The following is an 18,178-nucleotide window of genomic DNA, read 5'->3' on the forward strand; positions in this document are numbered from 1 at the left end:
TCATATTACCTCTCCATTGTCCTAGACTCGTAGGAAAAAAGCAGTAGGGAGAGAATTTTATTCTGATTATTAGGTTGGGAGGGATGAGTTAACAAACACTGTTCTAGAAGAAAAGGGAAGAATGTCTCCTTAGGATTTAAGGACAGAACAGACTCAGAATCAGCAGACAAAGGAGGACTCTCTTTAAGATGGGGAAGGCCACAGTGAACTATTAGTGTAAGTGGCATGGCTTGTATAGCCAGACATCATTCTATAACATTCATGGAATTCTGTTTTATTACTTTCCCAAAATAAAGGAGAATAATAATTTCTGTTAGTTTTCCTGTAGTCAGAATAATTTGTTTTTCTACAACTTGAATTACAGAAATAACATTTAGAGATTGAGTTATTAGCAACTAAAAACATTTCTCCTAGAAATGGCTGAATATGTGAAATATACAGTGTTACTGAAAGTATTTTTTTATAAATAGAATATTAAATTGAAAGTGATTATCAAGGACTAAATGATGTTCTGGTTTCATAGGTTTTTAAATATTTTTTAACCAAATACTTTTTCACATAATGAACTTTTAATTTACTGTCCGTGTCCAGCATATTTAAATACCAGGCTGTGTAGATATTAACATTTATCACCCACCAGGAATATGTTCACTTATCACCTCACAGCTTACCCTAAATATTTCTTGTATTCTTGTAGAGTAAGTCTACATGTGCTGAATCCATAATGGTACTCATTCACTACATTTATAGCTTCCCCTCACTCGTTCTTGCTTCTAATTACTTCTAATTGACACTTTCCTAAAAACAAACAAGCAACACTGACCAAACCTTAAAAATAAAAATGAACTGTGCTAATGGTTTCCCTTTCTCCTAGTTTTTTGTTACCTTTTTGTTATGCATATTAACTTTACATTAATTCAAGATATAGAACCATCACCCAAACAATTAAGATGCCTGGTTGTAGTATATATATGTATATGGAATTTTCATTGCTATTTAGGAAAATAATTACACCTATTGTAATAAAGAACAAAAAGGATTTTTTTAAAAATTTGACACTGAATCATTCTAATGTTCTACTATTATTTTCCTACTAGTCCTAGTTACTTGTTTGCTACATTAATATTGTATTGAAATAGAGTAAGTTTGGGGGGTTATATTTTTAGTATGAATTTTAAGTCTGTATGAGCAAAATATTTAGAACTGTGATGTTTTACTGTGTAAAAGAGTATAATTACAGATAATGGTTGATTAATAGGCACAAATAACTAAATAATCTCAAATAGTATACATACATACAATTACCCCGATTTAAGTTTAAATCAAAGGACACCAATTCTCAAATATAAAACTGTAGTATTTTTGTAAAAAAAAATTACTATTAAAGTAAATATTTACCTCCAAGAAAAGGTGTTTCATGGTGGGGAGGAGGGGTTCTGCCTTACATGATGTATCTCTGTACTATTTAATTTTTTTCAATGAGAATGTATTCTTTTATTACTTATCTAACTTCTTTAAAGTTTTAAATAAAGCAGTCATATAATTCCATTACAGGGAATTTAGGAAATAAAGAAAAATCTTTTCTAATCCTATCACTAATTCCCCCCAGCCCATCATTAATACTTATCATTAGCATTTTGGTCTTTTTTTTTTTTATTTAAATATATGTTAACCATTCTCTTTATGATTTCAGGAAATTAAATGAAGTTAGCAGAGTAAATTAAATGCACATGCATTACCTGATGTTTTCCCATAATGTCTTTCCAACAATTTGATTGGACCAGACCCCCCAGCTCTTGGGTCAGTGAGAGTGTACATGTGTTGTCCATGCAACTTAAGAAAATCAGATTCAAACTGAAAACACCACAGCATTAAATATATATATATATATATATGTAAATAGAACTGAGCAGAGTCTTGTTTCTTAGTATGTCATTTATTCCACATATGTTGCATTATTTATAAATCAAGTTAAAGTAAAACCACCCTTGTAATTTCACATGCATCCTATGTCCTTGGTTCTACCTTCTCAGTGTTGCTTAACTTGGGCAAAGGTGAACTTTTTAAATTTATGTTCCTAACGTGAACAGAAGAGGTTACTTTATACCTCCTCACACACATGCACCTGTCTTTTACAGAGATAAGGAGGATATTTGTTTAATTCTGAAAGATGAGCAATGACATAATTAAGTGCCTCTTCTGATGGATGACGCAGCCGTGGATTCTGCCTTCTTCTTACCCTGCCAATGGCTTCTCCCTGCAGCTGACTCTCAAATGTCTTAGTCTCTGACTGTTAATAATTAATGGGGATTGTTAGTGTGTGATGGGATGTGAAGCTGCCTTATTCACATGTATAACCACTTACACACTAAGCCCTTTTTTGATACGCCTTTCCAAAAATGCATAGCCAAAAAAAAAAACCAGTAATCTCCATTCAGACACAACAGTCTTGTATTGGTGTTTCAGGAAGGATGCAGATTGTGCGTGACACTTATGAAATCCACTTAACATGGCTTTTCAGAATGGTTGCCTTTGAAATAGTCATGGCTTAGAGTGAGCTGTAAAGACCCTGGATGGTATCAAGGGGCTTCACTGTAAGCAACTTGTCTTTCCCTTTTTCCAGAGCAGGATTTTTCTGGGTTGGTGGTGGAGCTCGTTCAGTATGCCATATGGCAGGCCTTCCATTTAGGGTATGTTATTCTGATTCACTTCTCCCAATATTTTGTTATGAAAAATTCCAAACATACAGTGAAACTGAAAGAACTGAACCATGTACATCCATATACCCACCACCTAGATTTTACCATTAACATTTTCTAAAATTGCTCTCATTTCTATCTGTTCTTCTATCCATCCATCAATCCATTATTTTTAATGCATTTCAAAGTAAATTGGAAATATCTGTACTTTTCACCCTCAAGTGCTTCAGTATTCATATTATTGACTATAGTTCAATATTATTTATAATTTTTTAGGTAAAGTTTATATAAAGTAAAATGCACATACCTTCATTAGACTATTTGATAAGTTTTGACAAATACCAACACCTGTGCACTAAAAACATCATCAAGATAAAGAACCATCACCCAAACAATTTCCTCATGCCCCTCCGCTGGTAAACTTCATGACTGTTCCCACCCTCAGGACCCACTGTTCTGATTTTTTTCCCACCACTGATTAGAATATAAATGGGATCATTTTGTGCAGTCATTCTTTCACTCGGCATTGTGTTTTGAGATTCCCATCAATCATTTCATGGATCAGTAATTTATTCCTTTTGATTGCTGAGTAGTTACTATACCACAGTAGTTATTTATTCATTCTCCTGTTGTTGGACACCTTTGCTATTTACAGTTTGGAAACACCATGAATAAAGTTGACATTCTTGGATATATTTTTTACACGTATTTTTCTTGGGTAAATACCTAAGAATAGAATAAGTGAGTCATAGGGTAGGTATATACTTAGCTTTGTAAGAAACCACCAGACTTGTTTCCAAAGTGGTTGTACCATTTTAGACACAAACAATAAGGTATGAATGTTCTTGTTGCTCCATATCCTCACCAAGTATTGTCAGTATTTTTAAATTTTAGTGATTTTGGTGGGAGTGTAGTGGTGTTTAACTTGCATTTTCCTAATGACTAATGATACTGAGCTTTTAGAATATCTTCTGCTGTTCAAATCTTTGTTCATTTTGTTTGTCCTTTATTATTGACTTATAGGAGTTCTTTCTTTTCTTTTTTTTTTTTTTTTTACATCTTTATTGGAGTATAATTGCTCCACAATGGTGTGCTAGTTTCTGCATTACAACAAAATGAATCAGCTATACATATACATATGCCCCCACATCTCTTCCCTCTTGCGTCTCCTTCCCTCCCACCCCCACAGGCGGTCACAAAGCACCGAGCCGATCTCCCTGTGCTATACGGCTGCTTCCCACTAGCTATCTATTTTACGTTTGGTAGTGTATATATGTCCATGCCACTCTCCACTCTCTCGCTTTGTCACAGATTACCCCTCACCTTCCCCATATCCCCAAGTCCACTCTCTAGTAGGTCTGTGTCTTTATTCCTGTCTTACCCCTAGGTTCTTCATGACATTTTTTTTTCTTAAATTCCATATATATGTGTTAGCATATGGTATTTGTCTTTCTCTTTCTGACTTATTTCACTCTGTATGACAGACTCTAGGTCCATCCACCTCATTACAAATAGCTCAATTTCGTTTCTTCTTATGGCTGAGTAATATTCCATTGTATATATGTGCCACATCTTCTTTATTCATTCATCCAATGATGGACACTTAGGTTGCTTCCATCTCCGGGCTATTGTAAATACAGCTGCAATGCACATTTTGGTGCATGACTCTTGGTGAATTATGGTTTTCTCAGGGGTATGCCCAGTAGTGGGATTGCTGGGTCGTATGGCAGTTCTATTTGTAGTTTTTTAAGGAACCTCCATACTGTTCTCCATAGTGGCTGTACCAATTCACATTCCCACCAGCAGTGCAAGAGTGTTCCCATTTCTCCACACCCTCTCCAGCATTTATTGTTTCTAGATTTTTTGATGATGGACATTCTGACTGGTTTGAGATGATATCTCATTGTAGTTTTTTTTTTTTTTTTTTTTGCGGTATGCGGGCCTCTCACTGTTGTGGCCTCCCCTGTTGCAGAGCACAGGTTCCGGAGGCGCAGGCTCAGCGACCATGGCTCACTGGCCCAGCTGCTCCGCGGAATGTGGGATCCTCCCGGACCGGGGCACGAACCCGCGTCCCCTGCATCGGCAGGCAGACTCTCAACCACTGCGCCACCAGGGAAGCCCCCTCATTGTAGTTTTGATTTGCATTTCTCTAATGATTAATGATGCTGAGCACTCCTTCATGTGTTTGTTGGCAGTCTGTATATCTTCTTTGGAGAAATATCTATTTAGGTCTTCTGCCCATTTTTGGATTGGGTTGTTTGTTTTTTTGTTATTGAGCTGCTTATAAATTTTGGAGATTAATCCTTTGTCAGTTGCTTTATTTGCAAATATTTTCTCCCGTTCTGAGGGTTGTCTTATTGTCTTGTTTATGGTTTCCTTTGCTGTGCAAAAGCTTTGAAGTTTCATTAGGTCCCATTTGTTTATTTTTGTTTTTATTTCCATTTCTCTAGGAGGTGGGTCAAAAAGGACCTTGCTGTGATTTATGTCATAGAGTGTTCTGCCTATGTTTTCCTCTAAGAGTTTGATAGTTTCTGGCCTTACATTTAGGTCTTTAATCCATTTTGAGCTTATTTTTATATATGGTGTTAGGGAGCGATCTAATCTCATACTTTTACATGTACCTGTCCAGTTTTCCCAGCACCACTTATTGAAGAGGCTGTCCTTTCTCCACTGTACATTCCTGCCTTCTTTATCAAAGATAAGGTGACCATATGTGCGTGGGTTTATCTCTGGGCTTTCTGTCCTGTTCCATTGATCTATCTTTCTGTTTTTGTGCCAGTACCATACTGTCTTGATTATTGTAGCTTTGTAGTATAGTCTGAAGTCAGGGAGCCTGATTCCTCCAGCTCCATTTTTCGTTCTCAAGATTGCTTTGGCTATTTGGGGTCTTTTGTGTTTCCATACAAATTGTGCAATTTTTTGTTCTAGTTCTGTGAAAAATGCCAGTGGTAGTTTGACAGGGATTGCACTGAATCTGTAGATTGCTTTGGGTAGTAGAGTCATTTGCACAATGTTGATTCTTCTAATCCAAGAACATGGTATATCTCTCCATCTATTTGTATCATCTTTAATTTCTTTCATCAGTGTCTTATAATTTTCTGCATACAGGTCTTTTGTCTCCTTAGGTAGGTTTATTCCTAGATATTTTATTCTTTTTGTTGCAATGTTAAATGGGAGTGTTTTCTTGATTTCACTTTCAGATTTTTCATCATTAGTATATAGGAATGCCAGAGATTTCTGTGCATTAATTTTGTATCCTGCTACTTTACCAAATTCATTGATTAGCTCTAGTAGTTTTCTGGTAGCATCTTTAGGATTCTCTATGTATAGTATCATGTCATCTGCACACAGTGACAGCTTTACTTCTTCTTTTCCGATTCAGATTCCTTTTATTTCCTTTTCTTCTCTGTTGCGATGGCTAAAGCTTCCAAAATTATGTTGAATAAGAGTGGTGAGAGTGGGCAACCTTGTCTTGTTCCTGATCTTAGTGGAAATGCTTTCAGTTTTTCACCATTGAGGACGATGTTGGCTGTGGGTTTGTCATATATGGCCTTTATTCTGTTGAGGAAAGTTCCCTTTATGCTTACTTTCTGCAGGGTTTTTATCATAAATGGGAGTTGAATTTTGTCGAAAGCTTTCTCTGCATCTATTGAGATGACCATATGGTTTTTCTCCTTCAATTTGTTAATATGGTGTCACGTTGATTGATTTGTGTATATTAAAGAATCCTTGCATACCTGGAATAAACCCCACTTGATCATGGTGTATGATCCTCTTAATGTGCTGTTGGATTCTGTTTCCTAGTATTTTGTTGAGGATTTTTGCATCTATGTTCATCAGTGATATTGGCCTGTAGTTTTCTTTCTTTGTGACAACCTTGTCTGGTTTTGGTATCAGGGTGATGGTGGCCTCGTAGAATGAGTTTGGGAGTGTTCCTCCCTCTGCTATATTTTGAAAGAGTTTGAGAAGGATAGGTGTTAGCTCTTCTCTAAATGTTTGATAGAATTCATCTGTGAAGCCATCTGGTCCTGGCCTTTTCTTTGTTGGAAGATTTTTAATCACAGTTTCAATTTCAGTCCTTGTGATTGGTCTGCTCATATATTCTATTTCTTCCTGGTTCACTCTCAGCAGGTTGTGCATTTGTAATAATTCGTCCATTTCTTCCAGGTTGTCCATTTTATTGGCATAGAGTTGCTTGCAGTAATCTCTCATTATCTTTTGTATTTCTGCAGTGTCAGTTGTTACTTCTCCTTTTTCGTTTCTAATTCTATTGAATTGAGTCTTCTCCCTTTTTTTCTTGATGAGTCTGGCTAATGGTTTATCAATTTTGTTTATCTTCTCAAAGAACCAGCTTTTAGTTTTTTTGATCTTTGCTATCGTTTCCTTCATTTCTTTTTCATTTATTTCTGATCCGATTTTTATGATTTCTTTCCTTCTGCTAACTTTGGGGTTTTTTGTTCTTCTTTCTCTAATTGCTTTAGGTGCCGGGTTAGGTTGTTTATTCAAGATGTTTCCTGTTTCTTAAGGTAGGATTGTATTGCTATAAACTTCCCTCTTAGGACTGCTTTTGCTGCAACCCATAGGTTTTGGGTCGTCGTGTCTCCATTGTCATTTGTTTGTAGGTATTTTTTTATTTCCTCTTTGATTTCTTCAGTGATCACTTCATTATTAAGTAGTGTATTGTTTAGCCTCCATGTGTTTGTACTTTTTACAGGTCTTTTCCTGTAATTAATATCTAGTCTCATAGCGTTGTGGTCGGAAAAGATAGTTGATACAATTTCAACTTTCTTAAATTTACCAAGGCTTGGTTTGTGACCCAAGTTATGATCTATCCTGGAGAATGTTCTATGAGCACTTGAGAAAAATGTGTATTCTGTTGTTTTTTGGATGGAATGTCCTATAAATATCAATTAAGTCCATCTTGTTTATTGTATCATTTAAAGCTTGTGTTTCCTTATTTATTTTCATTTTGGATGATGTGTCCATTGGTGAAAGTGGGGTGTTAAAGTCCTCTACTATGAATGTGTTACTGTCGATTTCCCCTTTTATGGCTGTTAGTATTTGCCTTATGTATTGAGGTGCTCCTATGTTGGGTGCATAAATATTTATAATTGTTATATCTTCTTCTTGGATCGATCCCTTGATCATTATGTAGTGTCCTTGTCTCTTGTAATAGTCTTTATTTTAAAGTCTATTTTTTCTGATATGAGAAATGCTACTCCAGCTTTCTTTTGGTTTCCATTTGCATGGAATATCTTTTTCCATCCCCTTACTTTCAGTCTGTATGTGTCTCTACGTCTGAAGTGGGTCTCTTGCAGACAGCATATATATGGGTCTTGTTTTTGTATCCATTCAGCCAAATCTGTGTCTTTTGGTGGGAGCGTTTAGTCCACTTATATTTAAGGTAATTATCGATATGTATGTTCCTCTTCCCATTTTCTTAATTGTTTTGGGTTTGTTATTGTAGGTCTTTTCCTTCTCTTGTGTTTCTTGCCTAGAGAAGTTCCTTTAGCATTTGTTGTAAAGCTGGCTTGGTGGTGCTGGACTCTCTCAGCTTTTGCTTGTCTGTAAAGGTTTTAATTTCTCCATCAAATCTGAATGAGATCCTTGCTGGGTAGAGTAATCTTGATTGCAGGTTTTTCTCCTTCATCACTCTACATATGTCCGGCCAGTCCCTTCTGGCTTGCAGAGTTTCTGCTGAAAGATCAGCTGTTAACCTTATGGGGATTCCCTTGTGTGTTATTTGTTGTTTTTCCCTTGCTGCTTTTAATATGTTTTCTTTGTATTTAATTTTTGACAGTTCGATTAATATGTATCTTGGCATATTTCTCCTTGGATTTATCCTGTATGGGACTCTCTGTGCTTCCTGGACTTGATTAACTATTTCCTTTCCCATATTAGGGAAGTTTTCAACTATAATCTCTTCAAATATTTTCTCAGTCCCTTTCTTTTTCTCTTCTTCTTCTGGAACCCCTATAATTCGAATGTTGGTGCATTTAATATTGTCCCGGAGGTCTCTGAGACTGTCCTCAGTTCTTTTCATTCTTTTTTCTTTATTCTGCTCTGCAGTAGTTATTTCCACTATTTTATCTTCCAGGTCACTTATCCGTTCTTCTGCCTCAGTTATTCTGCTATTGATCCCATCTTGAGTATTTTTAATTTCATTTATTGTGTTGTTCATCATTGCTTGTTTCATCTTTAGTTCTTCTAGGTCCTTGTTAAATGTTTCTTGCATTTTGTCTCTTCTATTTCCAAGATTTTGGATCATCTTTACTATCATTATTCTGAATTCTTTTTCAGGTAGACTGCCTATTTCCTCTTCATTTGTTAGGTCTGCTGGGTTTTTATCTTGCTCCTTCATCTGCTGAGTGTTTTTCTGTCTTCTCATTTTGCTTATCTTACTGTGTTTGGGGTCTCCTTTTTGTAGGCTGAAGGTTCGTAGTTCCTGTTGTTTTTGGTGTCTGTCCGCAGTGGCTAAAGTTGGTTCAGTGGGTTGTGTAGGCTTCCTGGTGAGGGGACTAGTGCCTGTGTTCTGGTGGATGAGGCTGGATCTTGTCTTTCTGGTGGGCAGGTCCACGTCTGGTGGTGTGTTTTGGGGTGTCTGTGGACTTATTATGATTTTAGGCAGCCTCTCTGCTAATGGGTGGGGTTGTGTTCCTGTCTTGCTAGTTGTTTGGCATAGGGTGTCCCGCACTGTAGCTTGCTGGTCGTTGAGTGAAGCTGGGTGCTGGTGTTGAGATAGAGATCGCTGGGAGATTTTCGCCGTTTGATATTATGTGGAGCTGGGAGTTCTCTTGTGGACCAGTGTCCTGAAGTTGGCTCTCCCACCTCAGAGGCACAGCACTGACTCCTGGCTGCAGCACCAAGAGCCTTTCATCCACATGGCTGAGAATAAAAGAGAAAAAAAAGTAGAAAGAACGAAAGAAAGAAAGAAAGAAAGAAAGAAAGAAAGAAAGAAAGAAGGAAGGAAGGAAGGAAGGAAGGAAGCAGTGAGGGAGGGAGGGAGGAAGGAAGGAAGGAAGGAAGGAAGGAGGAAAGGAAGGAAAGAAAGAATATAAAATAAAGTTATTAAAATAAAAAATAATTATTAAGAAAAAAAAATTTTTTAAAGAAATAAAAAAAAATAAACAGACGGATAGAACCCTAGGACAAATGGTGGAAGCAAAGCTATACAGACAAAATCTCACACAGAAGCATACACATACACACTCACAAAAAGAGGAAAAGGGGAAAAAATAATAAATCTTGCTCTCAAAGTCCACCTCCTCAATTTGGGATGATTCGTTGTCTATTCAGGTATTCCACAGATGCAGGGTACATCAAGTTGATTGTGGATCTTTAATCCGCTGCTTCTGAGGCTGCTGGGCGAGATTTCCCTTTCTCTTCTTTGTTCTCACAGCTCCCGGGTCTCAGCTTTGGATTCGGCCCACCTCTGCGAGTAGGTCGCCGGAGGGCATCTGTTGTTCTTCGCTCAGATAGGACGGGGTTAAAGGAGCAGCTGCTTCGGAGACTCTGGCTCACTCAAGCCGGGGGGAGGGAGGGGCGCGGAGTGCGGGGCGAACCTGCGGCGGCAGAGGCCGGCGTGACGTTGCACCAGCCTGAGGCGCGCCATGCATTCTCCCGGGGTAGTTGTCCCTGGATCCCAGGACCCTGGCTGTGGCAAGCTGCACAGGCTCCCTGGAAGGGGGTTGTGGATAGTGACCTGTGCTTGCACACAGGCTTCTTGGTGGCGGCAGCAGCAGCCTTAGTGTCTCATGCCCGTCTCTGGGGTCCGCGCTTTTAGCCGCGGCTTGCGCCCGTCTCTGGAGCTCCTTTAAAGCAGCGCTCTTAATCCCCTCTCCTCGCGCACCAGGAAACAAAGAGGGAAGAAAAAGTCTCTTGCCTCTTCTGCAGGTCCAGACTTTTCCCCAGACTCCCTCCCAGCTAGCCGTGGTGCACTAAACCCCTGCAGGCTGTGTTCACGCCGCCAACCCCAGTCCTCTCCCGGCACTCCGACCGAAGCCCGAGCCTCAGCTCCCAGCCCCAACCGCCCTGGCGGGTGAGCAGACAAGCCTCTCGGGCTGGTGAGTGCCGGTCAACACCGATCCTCTGTGCGGGAATCTCCCCACTTTGCCCTCCGCACCCCTGTTGCTGTGCTCTCCTTCGCGGCTCCGAAGCTTTCCCGCTCTGCCACCCGCAGTCTCCGCCCGCGAAGGGTCTTCCTAGTGTGAGGAAACCTTTCCTCCTTCACAGCTCCCTCACACTGGTGCAGGTCTCGTCCCTATCCTTTTGTCTCTGTTTACTCTTTTTTCTTTTGCCCTACCCAGGTACGTGGGGACTTTCTTGCCTTTTGGGAGGTCTGAGGTCTTCTGCCAGCGTTCAGTAGGTGTTCTGTAGGAGTTGTTGCACATGTAGATGTATTTCTGGTGTATCTGTGGGGAGGAAAGTGATCTCCGCGTCTTACTCTTCCGCCATCTTCCCCTAGGTACGATGATTTCACGTGGCTGTAGGTAAGAGGCCTCAGTTCCTTGCCACATGTATCTCTCCTTAGGGCTGCTTGAGTGTCCTCATGACATGGCAGCAGGCTTACCCCAGGATGAGTGATCCGGCCCGCCGTCCCCACGACTGTCGCAGCTTCGGGCACCGGGGCCCCTCCAGAGCTGGCAGCCTCAGTGAGGCCGCCCTCCCCTCGGGCTCTGGGGCAGTTCCGTGACAGCGGAGGGAAGAGACCCTGAGCCGGGAGTTCCAGCTCTGCCAGGAGTTCTTTCTATTTTATGAATACCATTCCTTTTTTGGATATATGTTTTAGAAATATTTTCTTCCAGTATGTAACTTGCCTACTCATTTTCAAATAGTAAATAATTTTTAAATGGTAGATCAACCTTCTGATGAGCAGGAGTTTTAAGTTTTGTTAAAGTCTAATTTAAGAATTTTTTTCTTTTCATGGTTATTTCTGTGTCCCATCTAAGGAAGCTTTGCCTACTCTCAAGTCATAAAAATATTCTGTGATTTTTTTTTCCTAGAAGCGCTACAGTTTTAACTTTTATGTTTAAATCCATGATCCATCTCGAAGTAATTTTTGTGTGTGGTGAGAAGTAGGGGTCCAAGTCTCTTTTTATTCAATGGATGTGCAGTTGTTCCAGCACCACTTATTGAAAAGATTTTTGCATTTCTCATTGTGTTGGCCCCCTTTATCAAAAATTAATTGGGTGTACAAGTATGGGTCTATTTCTCAACTTTCTATTCTGTTCCACGGATCTATTACCACACTGCCTTGATTATTATAGTTTTATATAAGACTTGAAATCAGGTAGTATATGTCCTCCAACTCTTCTTTTTCAAGATTGCTTGGGATATTATAAGTCCTTTGAATTTTCATACAAATTTGAGGATCAGATTGTCAATTTTTACCCCCCAAAAAGCCTATTGGAATTATGGTAGGGATTACATTGAATCTATAGATAAAATTGGGGTGAATTGACATCTTAACAATATTGATTCTTCTAATCCATGAACATGAGATTTCTTTCCATTTATATAGGTTTTGTTTAATTTCTCTCAGCAGTGTTTTATAGCTTTCAGGGTATATAGATCTTGTCCATCTTTTTAAAAATTTATTTCTAAGCATGTAATTTTTATGCTATTGAAAATAAATATAAAAAAAATTTTTTCCAAATGTTAGCTGCTATAATGTGATTTGCTTTTGTGATGTCAATGTTTGGAAGCCAACCTTCCTCAGCATTTACATTATTACATTTAAAAAACCCTGGTTTTTTATCCCTTCAAAGAGGTAGCAAAGAGATGGAGTGGGTTTAGCCCCAGCCTGAGAGCTCGTGAACCAAACTTCAGTCCCAGTTTACCTCTTACAAGCTGTGTGAACTTGGTCAAGAATGATAGAATTTTGTCCCTGTTTCTGCTGCCACTCAACACAATCAAAATTTAACTCCTCATTCATTGTAGTCGTTTCTGTAATATCTGTAGAGATAAAACTTTTAACTCTGGTTCACTAACACATTTGAAAATCTGGTAGAAGCCTTGAATTTTCTCCCCAGAGAAATGTATATACACACACACACACACACACAGAATTCTGTGTGCAACTTTAGGATGTGCAGGAAGTCTCTGAAGCCTTTTGGGATCCACAGACCTCCTAATTATGAAGCGTTCTAGAGTGGGAGCTCTAAGGGCTGATTGCTTTCACTTCTGCATCTTCAGACCCAGCACAGTATGGAATGAGGGCTACCATTCTAAGTCCCATGCCTTTGTGGAGTTTTCTAGGCAGAGAGGGTCTAGATTTCCACACCCACAGGATTTGACCTGCCTTTCTTCCTCCACTAGATACCATATCCCTCTGAGGGATATAGCAGTGGGACAGTTTGGCGGGCTACTAGCTCTCTCACCAAAGCCTTTGCTTCTCTGTTGCTGTTGGTAAGGTCAGCCTGGCAGCCGCAGTTTCCTGCCAGGCAGCTCGCTCCAGGCCATCGTCTAGCTGCAGAATCTTCCCCGAGCTGTGTTCAGCTTCCCCATGCCTTCACAGATGGCCCCATGCAGGAAGGGCCTCCAGCAGGGTGCAGGTGCCAAAGTCTGCTGTACTTGGTGACACTGGCAGCATTTCAGGGCAACCCCTTTCTCTTGCTAAAGCCTCCAGATTTATGTCTTGGAGAGCATATCCCACTCTCTGATGATTCCCAAGAGCAGCGCTGGCAGTGGAGGTCATGCTATGTATGTGCTTTTGTCCACCCAGGTGCCGGGGACATGGGCAGCAAACTATCCATGCCAGGTGGCGACCCCACAGCACAGAGCCCCAGGACGGAAGGCATTCATGCCGCATACAAGCGAGGAGACGCCAGCAGAGCCCAGCACCTGCTCAGAGAAGCTTGTGATGAGAGCACGTCCCAGCTGGAAAAGGTAAGGTCAATGCCAGCCCCTCTGGCCAGAGCTGGGGACCCAGGTTGGGCGAGGGTTACCACTAAAGTTGTTTTCTTGTTATCATTATAATCATAATGAGGATTTCTATTGTGTTATGAATACCTTGTTTCTCATATAAACTTACGGGTACCAGTCCTTTCGAGTGGACTTCTCAGCCTGTCATCACCTAAGCACACTGCTCCTGCCTTCCCAGGGGACAGGGAGGGGGTCACAGAAATATAAAGGACAAAATGGCAATCTGAAGGTTTAACTTTATTCTTTTACATTTTTTTCCACTATAAAAATAGTACATGCTCAAAAAAGAAAAATTTTTAAATATATAAAAGTAAAGAAAAAAAGAACAAAAAAGTAATCATATTCCTAATCCATCCAAACAATCCCACTTAGCATTTTTGGTATACTCTCTTCCAGGCTGCTGATCTGAACATTCATTTTGTCGTTGTTATTGTTTCTAATATAGATACAAGCCTATTTATGTATAGTTTTGCATACTGCTTTTTCTCACATAATATTATACGAACAATTTTCTGTATAAGTTCCTTATGAGCGTCACCTTCAATGGCTACATGACATTCCATCTAGTAGAGACAGTGTCACTTACCTGGCTGTTCCTTTTGGTTAGATATTTGTATTGTTTCTAATTTTTTACTACTGTAAATCATGCTGTATTGAATGTTTGTTGCCTAATCCTTTTCTTATTGTCAATATATTTTCTCAGCCTAGGTTAACAGGAATTGAGAATGTGGGTATGAGCAATTTTTAAATTTTGAAACACATGCCAAACTTTTCCAAAAAGCTTGTAGAGATCAACCATCTTGCCCACCTACAGCTTGAGAAGACCATTGCCACATTCTGGTCCTTGTGGGAAATTCTTATTGGCTGTTAACCATGGAAGCACTTTACTGATGCAATACTTTGATTAGCACAAGTTTAATGTCTCCATATAATTAATAGTTGGAAATAACTCAATTACTAAACCTGTTCTCAAAATTGTAAGAGAATTTTTGGGGGGGAATTGGCAAGTACATGTGCTTGAGAATTATTGAGGGGAGGGCATTTTTGATTCCTCCTATTATGAATTCACAGCATATATGGCCAAAGGCCTCTCTTCTTATGGGGAGAACTGGGATGCACACATGAGCAGGTCAGACTTTTTGGCCCCTTGGGTTGACACTGGGTGGCTTCCCACAAGGAGGGCTGTTCAGCAGACAGCCTAGAGTCTGTGCCTCCCTCCGCCCATGTCAGTAGTCTGCCCTGGTTGTGATATCACGCCCATGCATTCATGGGTTGGCCCACTCACAAATTCGTTAGCATGGCTGCCCTCTGTGAGCTGGGTTCCTTATACCCACTTCCCTCAATGCCTTCCATGAAGGAGATTAAGGGGAGTTGTAATGATCCCCATTTTATTATGAAGGAACTGGAGTACAGTGCTGTCAAGGCACTTGTCCAAAGACACATAGGTGGTAAGTGGCAGAGCCAGGATTCAACGTGGCATGTCCATTTGGCACCTACGTCAGTGTCCTGTGCCTGACTCTTCAGTCGAGAACCAGCATGACACTGGACCGAGGAACCCACAGTCTAGCAGAGGAGCCAGAGACATGGGGGTGGGTACACACAAATACAAGATGGCTTTTGGGGGACAATGGAATAGTCTAGCTCTTGCTGGTGGTGATTGTGATTGAGTTATACCTAGTCAAAATTCATCAAAGTGCAGTAAAAAGGGTGAATTTACTATGCATAAATTATATCTTAAGAAACCTGACTTTAAAGCAATACAGGAGAGCATGTGTTCAGGCTCAAATGACCTGTGTGGCAAGATGAATAAGTGTCCATTCAAGGTACCGCAGCCTCGGTGAGAGAGCCGAAAAAGCTTTAGCTATGCACAGACGGTGACAGAGGCCTCCCAGTGCAAGGGACGCTGTGAGCAAGGAGATGGGGCATGTGCTGACCTTTGACTGAGAAAAAGACCAGGCTTCCTGTGAGAAGAGGGCTCTCAGAGGCACAAACCTAAGGCAAAGGACAGCAGCCCTGGCTTGCACATTCAAATAACATGAAGAATTTTGATACCTGCCTGAGATATCTTTCATGATGCTGTTCCAAAGAAATAGAATACGAGACATTTATAAGATCAAACTTTCTAATAGTCACATTAAAAAAGTAAACAGAAACAGGTAGAATTTTAATAATCTATTTTATTTAACCAGCATATATTAAAGATCATCATTTCAACATGTAATCAGTATAAAAATTGACAAGATAGTTTACCCTTTTCGTACTAGGTCTTTGAAATCCCATGTGATTTTACACGTTCAGCACATGTCACTTTGTATGAGCCACATTTCAAGCCTCATCAGCCACATGTGGCTGGTGCTGCTGTCCTGGGCAGCACAGCTCCAATCTTGCCCATGGACTTCGTGAAGCATTTAGAGTCAATTTTCTTGGCAGTTCCCAACAGCACTTGTCTTGCTGACATCTTGGCCCTGTTCTGTTTTGACCAGGGCCAGCTCCTGAGCATCTCTGCGGCCTATGGGGATCTGGAGACCGTCCGGTATCTTCTCACTGAGAGACTGGTGGAGCTGCCGACGGAGCCCACCGACGACAACCCAGCCGTGGTGGCAGCACAGTTTGGGCACACTGATGTCGTGCAGGAATTACTCGAGTCTTTGCCAGGTAAATCCCAGAGCATGAGCTCTTCACCACCTCTCAGGGACCCTCTTTTCTTAGGAACCAGGCAGGTATTTGGGGGGGCTGCACTTCAAAATGTTTATGTCTTCACACTGTTTACCAGTCATGAGATCCAGAAATCTGGGAGTATTCTTTAAAGCAGTTTTAGGTTCACAGAAGAACTGATAAACAAGTACCGAGTATTCTCATATACCATCTCCCACAGTTTCCCTATTATTTGCGTTTTGTGTGAGTTGTTAAAATTGATGAACCAATATTGACACGTTATTACTAATTGAAGCCCATAATTGACATTAGGGTTGTATATCTCTGGCTTTTGACAAATGTGTAATGACATATTTCCACCATTACTGCATCATACAGAATTGTTTCACTGCCCTAATAATCGTCTGTGTTCCACCTATTTATCCCTCTCTCTCCCAACCCCTGGCAGCCACTGATCTCTTTACTGTCTCCATAGTTTTGCCTTTTCCAGAATGACATATAGTTGGATTCATACAGTACATAGCCTTTTCAGATTGACTACTTCCACTTAGCAATTTGCATTCAAGTTTCCTCCATGTCTTTTCATGGCTTGAGAGCTCATATATATATTTTTTTATTACTGAATAACATTACATTGTCTGGATGTACCATGCTATGTTGCTTTTTTAAATAACAAGTTAATTTTTTCTCTGGTGGACTCAAGGTGTCCTGATCTCCTTTGATTTCATATGATGGCCTTGGATCTGTGACACTGTTTAAGTCCAGGCATCACTACAGCTATAGGCTGAGGCATTGCCTTAGAGTGGTCTTGGGAGTTAGGATTTTGTGAGGGAGTGGGGCCAGCTTCATGGGTATGTGACAGTGCAGTCACACAGAGCCCTGCACTTAGAAGGGCCCCACACTTAGTTTAACACTCTGCAGTTGCACCCTTGAAATTTTTTTTTAAAGATTTTTTTTTGATGTGGACCATTTTTAAAGTCTTTATTGAATTTGTTACAATGTTGCTTCTGTTTTATATTTTGGTTTTTTGGCTACGAGACATGTGGCATCTTAGCTCCCCAACCAGGGATCAAACCCACACCCTCTGCATTGGAAGGCAAAGTCTTAACCACTGGACTGCCAGGGAAGTCCCAGCCCTCTTGAAATTTTTAATAATTTTTAAACAAGGGACCCCATTTTTTTGTTTTTTCTGGCTGCGTTGGGTCTTTGTTGCTGCTCACAGGCTTTCTCTAGTTGTGGCGAGCGGGGGCTATTCTTCATTGTGGTGCACGGGCTTTTCATTGCAGTGGCTTCTCTTGTTGCAGTGCATGGGCTCTAGGCACGTGGGTTTCTGTAGTTGCAGCACGCGGGCTCAGTAGTTGCAGCACGCGGGCCCTAGAGCCCATGGGCTTCAGTAGTTGCGGCATGTGGGCTCTGTAGTTGCGGCGCGTGGGCTCTAGGGCGTGTGGGCTTCAGTAATTGTGGCATTCAGGCTCAGTAGTTGTGGCTCGCAGGCTCTAGAGCACAGGCTCAGTAGTTGTGGCACATGGGCTTAGTTGCTCCACGGCATGTGGGATCTTCCAGGACCAAGGATCGGACCCATGTCCCCTGCATTGGCAGGTGGATTCTTAACCACTGCACCACCAGGGAAGTCCAAGGGATCCCATTTTTAAATTTTTCATGGGACCGCACAATTATGCAGTACTACTGTTAGAGGGTGTCCAGCTATGTGCTTTGAGGTAGATTTGTGCTCAGATTTGGTTCCAAGCTGGCATGCCTCTCCTGTGGCTGGAAGGAGAATGAGTTTATGAACAGAAATCAGGGCACTGTTAGGGCCCATAGATGCTGTTTGAGTCGAGCAAGGTATAGGAGGGCAGGAAGGAGCCAAAGCTGATTCCCTCTCCTCGGAGATCTCCAAGAGT

General features: G+C 40.7%; 1 protein-coding gene across 1 annotated transcript in view; it reads left to right on the forward strand.

Annotated features, from left to right (window-relative positions):
- LRRK1 (leucine rich repeat kinase 1) overlaps positions 1-18,178 on the forward strand; it is a 122,734-nt gene that overhangs the window by 33,673 nt on the left and 70,883 nt on the right. Inside the window, exons 3-4 of the mRNA XM_030873103.2 lie at positions 13,423-13,586; positions 16,106-16,277. Coding sequence (XP_030728963.1) covers positions 13,423-13,586; positions 16,106-16,277 — 336 coding nt within the window. The remainder of the gene's footprint in view (positions 1-13,422; positions 13,587-16,105; positions 16,278-18,178) is intronic.

Source organism: Globicephala melas, chromosome 2 (genome assembly GCF_963455315.2).
Source record: "Globicephala melas chromosome 2, mGloMel1.2, whole genome shotgun sequence".
Taxonomy (NCBI): Eukaryota; Metazoa; Chordata; class Mammalia; order Artiodactyla; family Delphinidae; genus Globicephala; species Globicephala melas.